Source organism: Orycteropus afer, unplaced genomic scaffold (genome assembly GCF_000298275.1).
Source record: "Orycteropus afer afer isolate SDZICR_OR568_19922 unplaced genomic scaffold, OryAfe1.0 scaffold00061, whole genome shotgun sequence".
Taxonomy (NCBI): Eukaryota; Metazoa; Chordata; class Mammalia; order Tubulidentata; family Orycteropodidae; genus Orycteropus; species Orycteropus afer.
The window spans coordinates 11,037,958-11,046,662 of record NW_006921648.1 but is presented as its reverse complement, the minus strand read 5'-3'; the positions used below and the strand labels follow the sequence as shown (position 1 = coordinate 11,046,662).

The window sequence follows — 8,705 nt, the reverse complement described above, 5'->3', positions numbered from 1 at the left end:
AATGGACTTGAGTTAATGACCTGCCACATGGTTTGGTAACATCGGGACTGTGCCTTTTCACTTGTCGACCTTGGGTTTGTCAGCCTTGTCAGTCTCAGCAGCCAGCAGCTGTCTGAATGAAGAAAAGCCTCTAGCTCCCCTGGGCCAGGAGCAGGAAGCAAAGCTGAACCCCAAGGTCGAGGGGCTTTCACCTAGGCCTTAGACCCTGGCACTTTGAACTTGGACTTCTAGCCTCCTGAACTATAAGAGAATAAATTCCTGTTTGTTAAGGCCATCCCATTGGTGGTATATTCTAGTCAGAGCAGTACTAGGGAACCAAAACAACTTCCTTCTAAAGAACTGGGACTAGCAGAAGATGCACCTCTCTGAACTGTCAGTTTCAGGCACAGGTTGAGATATGTAGAGGGCGGAGTTGGTGACAGGCTTGCTGTTCTCACAGATTACATCAAATAGGGTGCTAGGCCCCCTATGGGGGTCAGCCTTGATGGCTGTGTGTTACCCAATGAGAATAGGGGTGCCTTATGCACAAAAGCCAGACTTGACTCTGTTCTGTGGTAGGTCATTCTAGGAGCTCCCTGCTGGACTGACTGAGAGGGCTGGGGCTTTCCTGTTAGACTCTAACATCTCTCCCTGGACTCTTTCCCATTTATTACCTCATTTGATCTTTGTCCCTGTAGATACCCTGAGAGTGTCCCATCATGGATTGCATGTCACCTCTTGCCCATCCCTGAAAGATACTCAACCCATTAGGTCCAGGTTCTACCTTTGACTGGTTTTCACAAACAGTTCTGTGAGGTAGTTGTTAGTTCATTTCAGAGTTAAGAAAAACTGCCAGCCCAAAGAGGTGGAATGACCATCCAGGGTCACACAGCTTGTAAGTGCTAGAACTGGGATTTGCATTTGAGTCTTAATTACCCATCAGGGAAACTGAGGCCCAGAGAGGTAGAGTGACCAGTCAAGGTCACATAGTTTATAAGTGGTGGACTTGAGTCTGACTTAAGTCAGACTCTGTCCACAGTACCTCCCTTTCCCTCTGTAAAGCATTTCAGAATTCCACATATTAGCTAGATCTACAAGTTCCAGTAAGGTGTGACTGTTTGCCATGGTTTCTTCAGAGAGGATGTAGGTCTCAGTAACTAGGCTCCTGAGAAGACCTTGGTGTGGAAATAGCAGGACTTGGAATGGGACCTCTAAGGGTCTTGTCTTTGTTTTTGGCCTGTCCCAGCTCCAGGTCCATATCTCACTGTCTTCTCCTCCCCGCCCCCCACTGACCATCACTAAATTCTAGTGACTTCCTTTGTATGGAGTCACCTCCTGCAGCTACTGGAGACAGATGACCCCCTGAAAGGGGACCTCCGGGATGCCCTCCCTGAGAACATCCTACCTCGGGAGTTTTATCTGGAGACCTGGAAACGCTCGTCCTTTTCTGATGTCACCTTTCACTCACCTGTGGCCATCCAGGCAGCCCACGTCCTGTTTTGTAGCCACACAAGCTTGGTGGTCCTGGGAGCCCCAGTGCCCACCCACATCTAACTGTCCACCCACACACCACTCACATGGCACAAACCCCTGAGGGTATAATGGATCAAAGGTGTTGCTTCCGGAAGGCAAACGCTGACCTGCCATCTCTGGTTTTTGTTGTTGTTGTTGTTGCTATATCCCTACAGAAACTGTGAAACTGCCATTTTTGTAGGAATAGGTTAAAAAAAAAAAAAAAAAAAAGTCAACTATCAGCTATTTCATAGCAGTCAACCCAGTGCTTCCATTTTTCCTCCAAATTGTCTCTCTTCTTGACTTATTATTTTAGAAGGAAACTTTCTGTCACTAACCCTGGTAGAAAATCAGTTGAACTCTCTGTGAAGAGAAGATGGGAGGCCTGGTTGCACAGTGGTAAGCGCTCAGCTGCGAACTGACAGTCAGTGATTTGCACCCACCCACCGCTCTGCAGGAGAAAGGTGGGCGTCTGCTTCTGTGGAGGTGACAGCCTTGAAAGCCCTACTGGATGGTTCTGCTCTGTCCTACAGGGTCACTATGAGTCAGGATCGACTGAACAGCAATGGGTTAAAGAGAAAATAATCCTCCAGAGAAATACAGTGACAATGAAACACTCTTATAAATCCTGTGGATTCTGTCACCTGCTGGAGGTGATAAACTTGACAACTGTTTTATCCCTTTGTTAAAGAGGAAGATTAGCAAATGCAGAGAGGGTTCCAGTTTGGCACCAAACTACCTCTTACAATTATTTTTTGAAAAAGAAATACTAGAATCCCAATCCCACTGCCATTGGGTCAATTCTAACACATTATAACCTTATAGGACAGAGTAGAACTGCCTCATAGGTTTTCCAAGACTATAAATCTTGATGGAAGCAGGCTGCCACATCTTTAGCCTGTGGAGTGGCTGGTGGGTTTGAACTGCCAACCTCTTCATTAGCAGCCAGATATGTTAACCACTGTAACACACACACACACACACACCAAAAAGAAAAAAAAACAACCTAACCCACTACCATTGAGTCGATTCCAACTCATAGTGACCCCCACTGGGTCTTCTGAGGCAATAAATCTTTACGGAGGTAGGTTGCCTCATCTTCCTTCTACGGAGCGGCTGGTAGGTTTGAACCTCCAACCTTCTGGTTAGCAGTCAAATGCCTTAGGCACTGTGCCTCCAGAGCTCCTTATAATTAGGCAGGACTCTGTAGCTAGATCATGACTGTGGAGAGGTGGAACGTGTACTAATGCTCTCTTTGTTCCTAGAATCCGGCGGCCTGGGAAACTCGGAAAGGACCCTTCTTATCTCTCCTTTCTTCCCTATTTGCCAAGGCCAACTTGACCATCCACACCTTAGGCCATGCCTTAAGCCTCCTAGAAGTAAGATGGAGCCTTGATTTACTCTCCCCAGAGCCTCCCCTAGACTTGAGGCCAGAAGTGATCCCATCTGACCATCTGGCCATCCACCCGTTCTCTTGTCTCTATCAACCCACCTCTACATCCTGCAACCCCCTGCCTAAATCCACCCCTCTACCTACCCAGTTATCCACACATCCACCCATATATCTGTCCACCACCCATTTATCTGCCCGCCCGCTCATCTGTGTAGCCACTTTCATCCATCCCCCCTCCCATCCCCCCATCCGTGTATCCATTCAGGTGCCCTGTCTTCAATCCTTCCATCTACTCTGCCACCCATTTGTCCATCTGTCCATTCATCTGCCTTCTCACCCAGGCATCTACCTACCCACCCACCCCTATCCATGTCCATGCTGAACCCTCCATCCATCCACATCCAGATTTAGACTTGGGACCTTGGGACCCACTACTCCTTTCATCTCCTTTCCCCAGACACCTCGAGCTTTTCTGAGGGAGAGTTTTCCATGACACATCCCAATCCCATCTAATTTATGGAGAGCAGGGAACTTACCATCCATCCTTTGCTGGCTGTGTGGGTGAGCTCAGATCTACCAAGAGCTGACCTTCCGTGATTTCTCCACCAGTGCCCTCAGAGACATCTGGATGGAAGGGTAAGTGGAAGAACAGATGGAAGGCAGGAAAAGTGGGAAGAAGGAAAGGTAATAGATGGAACAATGGGGAAAAAAGGAGGGATAATGGGTAGATGGTTGGATGAATGATGGGAACAAAGGAAAGAAAGAATGGAACGGTTGGGTGAATGGATGAATCAAATAAAGGAAAAAAGTGTGGATGTATAGATGGAGGGGAAAGAACTAAAGGATAGGTCAACAGATGGGTGGATGGATGGGCAGGTAGAAGAAAGGAGGAACAGAAGGAAGATTTACTCATTCATCCATCAATTTTTGAGAACCAACCAGGCCAGGTCTTGAAGATGCCTCGTGAAGAGGACATGGGTCCCTGCCCTCATCAAGTTCAGGATCTTAGAGGATGACACCTGTAACCTATTTTATGAGTATGACCATACAGTTGGGTGCCCAAGGCTCAGAAGGAGGGGGGAGTGATGTTGTTACTAGTAAAGGCTTCCCAGAGGCGGCAACGTTGGAACCAGACCTTAAGGAATGGGCAGGAATTCTCCTTGCTGTGTGACATATGCCAAGCAGATGCAGAGCTTGTTGGGCTTCCTGTGTTTTGTGCCCCTTTACCTGGTCCCAGGTGGGCCCCGGGAGCCCTTCACCCCTGGTGTCTCAGCTCTCCATCACCTATGGCACCCAGGCACTCCTACCTGAGACCCTGGCTGGCTTTCCCAGCTGGAGCTCCTGCTGGAAAATGCTGAGGAAATCGCTAGCAATCTGGTTGGTGAGGAGTCATTCTGGGGGCAGGACAAGGAGAGCAAGGCCCAGCCGGAGAACCCCCCAGAACCAGAGCCTGTACCACAGCCAGCCAGCCCTGAGTGTCCAGAAGAAAGATCCAGGAAGATGAGAGACCTACGGCAGAAGGTAAGGGAAGCCCCCAGCCTGCTCCCACTGGCACGTGCCCGCCCACATCATTCTCAGGACCAGCTTGGTTGCACACAGTTTACCAACGAACACACTCATGTAACCAGCACCCAGAATGTCATCAGCAGCCCAGAGGTCCTCCCTTTTCTCTCCCTCTTCTAGTTAATACCCACCCTTTGGTCACGACTACTCTGATTTCCACCGGCATCAGTTTTACTGTTTTGTTTTTTTTCCCCTCCCTTCTAATAATTCCGTGTGGCTGTATGACTTCTCTGAACCTTAATTTGCCCATCTTGAAATAGGGACTGTTTTCTAATCTTTTAAAAATTTTATGGTGATAAAATATAAATAACATAAAATTTGCCATTTTAATCATTTTTACATGTACAATTCAGAGATACTGCGTTCATCATGTGCAACTATTATCAGTATTTGCTTGCAAATTTTTTCATCAGCCTTAAAAGAAACTCAGAGCACTCTAAAGTGTGACTCCCCTTGTTGTTATGTGCTGTCGAGTCGGACCCGACTCATAGCGACCCCTCCTTGGGTTTCTGAGGTAGTATCACTACGGAAGTAGATTGCCCCATCTTCCTCCTGAGGAGTGGCTGGTGGGTTTGAACCGCCAGCCTTCTGGTTAGCCGTCAAGTGCCTTAGCCACTATGCTACCAGAGCTCCCAGTGACTCCCCTAGTAACCACTAATACATTTGGGACTCTGTATGTTTGCCTGTTCTAGATATTTTAAATCAGTGGGATCATTTAATATTAGTCATTTTGTTTCTGGCTTATTTCATTTAGCATAATGTTTTCAAGATGCATTCATGTTGTAACATCTGTGAGGACTTCATTTCTGGTTTTTGCTGAATAGCTTTCCATTGTATGTATGTACCACATCTTTATCTGTTGGTGGATATACGGATCCTTTCTACCTCTTGGCTATGGTGAGTAATGTTCCAGTGAACGTTGGTGTACAAGTACCTGTTTGAGTCCCTGCTTTGAAGTCTTTTGGGTATATATCTAGGAGCGGAATTGCTAGATCAGGTGATAATTCTGTGTTTAACTTTTGAAGTGCCACACTGTTGTCCACAAAACTGCACAGGTCTACATTCATACCAGCAATTAATGAGGATTCAAGTTTCTCCACATCCTTGTCGACACTTGCTGTTTTCTCTTTTTTTCTCATCGTAGCCATTCTAGTGGAAATGAAGAGGTATCTCACTATGGTTTTGATTTGCATTTCTCCAATGACTTTGAACATCTTTCCAGGTGTTCATTGGCCATTTGTATATCTTATTTAGTGAAACGTCTGCTGAATTGGGTTCTTTGACATTTTGTTGTTAAGTTGTAGTTCTCCACATATTCTGTTGTGGTAGTTGAGGTTGTGTGTCAATTTGGCTGGGCCTGGGTTTGAGTGGCTGGGCAGCTGGATGTAGTGTTCTCCATGATGAGACTGATAATCAACTCCATGGTAGAATCTACTGGAGCAGCTGAGTAGCTGCCTTAGCGATGTGGTCTGCTTCCAGCCTGTAAGAAGCAGCTTTGAAAAAGGTCTCCAGCTTTTGGCAAGCTCAGACCCTGCATGTAGGTGAGTCTTCATTCAGCAGCCTGCCATGTTTCCTGCCAATCTTGGGACTGTTTCTGGACTTGAACTAGTGGCCTGCCATGTTGCTTGATAGTCTTGGGACTGTGCCATTTTATTTGTTGACCTTGGGCTTGTCAGCCTCAGTAGCCAGCAGCTGCCTGAGTGAAGATATGCCTCCAGCTTCAGTGGGCCAGGAGCAAGAGGCAGAGCTGAAGCCCAAGTTTTAGGGGCCTTCACCAGCCCCTAGAGTTGGCACTTTGGACTCGGACTTCTAGCCTCCTAAACTAAGAGAATAAACTTCTGCTTGTTGAAGCCATCCACTTGTGCTATATTCTGTTAGAGTACCACTAGAGAATCAAAACAACTGGATATAAAACCCTTCTCCCAGTCAGTAGCTTGTCTTTTCAGTTTGTTGAAAAGTCCTTCAATGCATAAAAGTTTTTAATTTTAATGAAGTCCAGTATATTTGTTTGGGTTTTGGCTGCTCATGCTTTTGGTATCGTATCTAAGTCTATTGTTAAAAAACTAGGTCCTGAAGCATTATTCTTATATTTCCATCTAAGATTTTTTTTTCTATATGGTTTTAGTGCTTGCTTTTAGGCCCTTGATCGATTTTTGAGTTAATTTTGTATATGATGTGAGGTATTGGCGTAACTTCATTCCTTTGCATGTGGACATCCAGTTTTCCCAACCAGCTGCTCCGTGAAAGCAAGATGAGGCAACCTCCTTCCATAAAGATTTAGAGCCTTGGAAACCCTGTGGTGGTCACTGTGAGTTGGGATCAAGTCGATGGTAGTAGGTTATGCTTGCTTTGGTTTTATTTTTTAAAGAGACTGTTCTTCAAGTGGGCATCTGAGGCACAGTAATTGTTCTTTATTTGCCTGGAGCAACAGAGGAAGGAGGAGAGTCAGGGGGAGTGGTGGTGGTGATGGTGGTGCTGGTGGTGGTGGTGGTATGTGCCGTCAGGTTGGTTCCAACTCATAACGTTCCCACATACAACGAATGGAGCACTGCCCAGCCCTGGTGCTATCCCCATAATTGTTGCTCCGCTTGAGCCCATTGCTGCAGCCGCTGTGTCAGTCCATCTTGTCAAAGGTCTTTCCCTTTGTTTTGCTGACTCTCTGTTTACCAAGCATGATGTCCTTCTCCAAGGACTGGATCCTCCTGATAATACATCCAAAGTACGTTAGATGAAATCGAACCATCCTTGCTTCTCAGGAGCATTCTGGCTGCACTTCTTCTAAGACAGATGTGTTCATTCTTCTGGTAGTCCACAGTACATTCAGTGTTCCTCACTAGCACCGTAATTCAAATGCATCCATTCTTCTTTGGTCTTCCATATTCGTTGTCCAGCTTTCACATGGATGTGAGACAATTAAAAACACCTTGGCTTGGGTCAGGTTACCTTAGTCTTGTGTGTGTGTGTGTGTGTGTGTGTGTGTGTGTGATTTGGGTGAAATTTTACAGAGCAAGTTCATCTTCCATACAGCAGTTCACATACACTTTGTCTCATGACATTGACTGTAATCTCCCACAATGCAACAGCTCCCCTCCCACTTCTTCCCCTTAGACACCTATTCCCTGTGTCTTTCCCTCCCATGCACTCCTGATCCTTAGGGTGTCTCCCTGTGCATACACAGTCCTTATACTCCTTGGAGAGCTCAATCATGGGAGAATAGATCTACCTCAGGTAAATGTTCAGTTCATATGCCTGTCTTTTGATTGGCTGGAAGCCATGGGGAATGGGTTCAATTCCAGACCTGAAGGGCAGCTAGGGGACATAGGACATAGTCTCAGAGGTTCCACCAGGCTCTATCAGACCAGCAAACCTGGCCCCCCTCCCTTTTTTTTTTTTTAATGATTTTGTGTTTTGTTCCACATTGTTCTCCCACTCTCTCCAGGATCTCCTACATAGATTCCCCTTTGAGTGGTTGACACTAGTAGGCGGGAACCTTCTAGTTTTTCTTGTCTCATAGTCGTATAGGCTGAGGATTGCATGGTGTACCAGTCCCTTGGACTAATTGTTTCCATGCGTTTTTGCTTTTCTTCATTCTTCTTTGCTCTGGACGAGGAGACACCCATTGTAACATCTAGATGGGTGCTTGCAAGCTTTTAAGATCCCAGTCTCTACTTGCCAGAGTAGGGTGTGGAACAATGTTTTTGTGTAGTATGCTATGCCAGTTGAGCTTGATGCCCCCAGGTGCACCTTAGTCTTTAAAGTGACATGTTTTCTTTTTAACATTTTAAAGATTTATTTTGCAAGAGGCTTGCCCAGTGTAATACGACATCTGATTTCTTGACTGCTGCTTCCCTGGGCATTGATTGTGGATCCAAGTAAAATGAAATCCTTGACAACTTCAATCTTTTCTTCATTTATCATGATGTTGGCTATTGGTGCAGTTGTGAGGTTTTTGTTTTCTTATGTTGAGGTATAATCCATCTGAAGGCTGAAGTCTCTGATCTTCATCCGTAAGTGCTTCAAGTTACTTCACTTTCAGCAAGCAAGGTTGTGTCATCTGCATATTGCAGGTTGTTAAGAAGTCTTCCTCCAATCCTGATGCCATGTTCTTCTTCATATAGTCCAGCTTCTAGGAGTATTTGCTCAGCATACAGATTGAATAAGTGTAGTTAAAGGTTACAACCCTGATGCACACTTTTCCTGATTTCAAACCATGTAGTATCCCCTTGTGCTGTTTGAACAACAGCCTCCTGGTCTGTGT

The 8,705-nt window shown here is 46.0% G+C and overlaps 1 protein-coding gene across 1 annotated transcript in view; it reads left to right on the top strand.

Moving 5' to 3' along the window:
* LOC122149921 overlaps positions 1 to 8,705 on the top strand; it is a 160,166-nt gene that overhangs the window by 38,317 nt on the left and 113,144 nt on the right. The window contains 3 exon segments of the mRNA XM_042780798.1: positions 1,289 to 1,470; positions 2,757 to 2,870; positions 4,217 to 4,405. Coding sequence (XP_042636732.1) covers positions 1,289 to 1,470; positions 2,757 to 2,870; positions 4,217 to 4,405 — 485 coding nt within the window.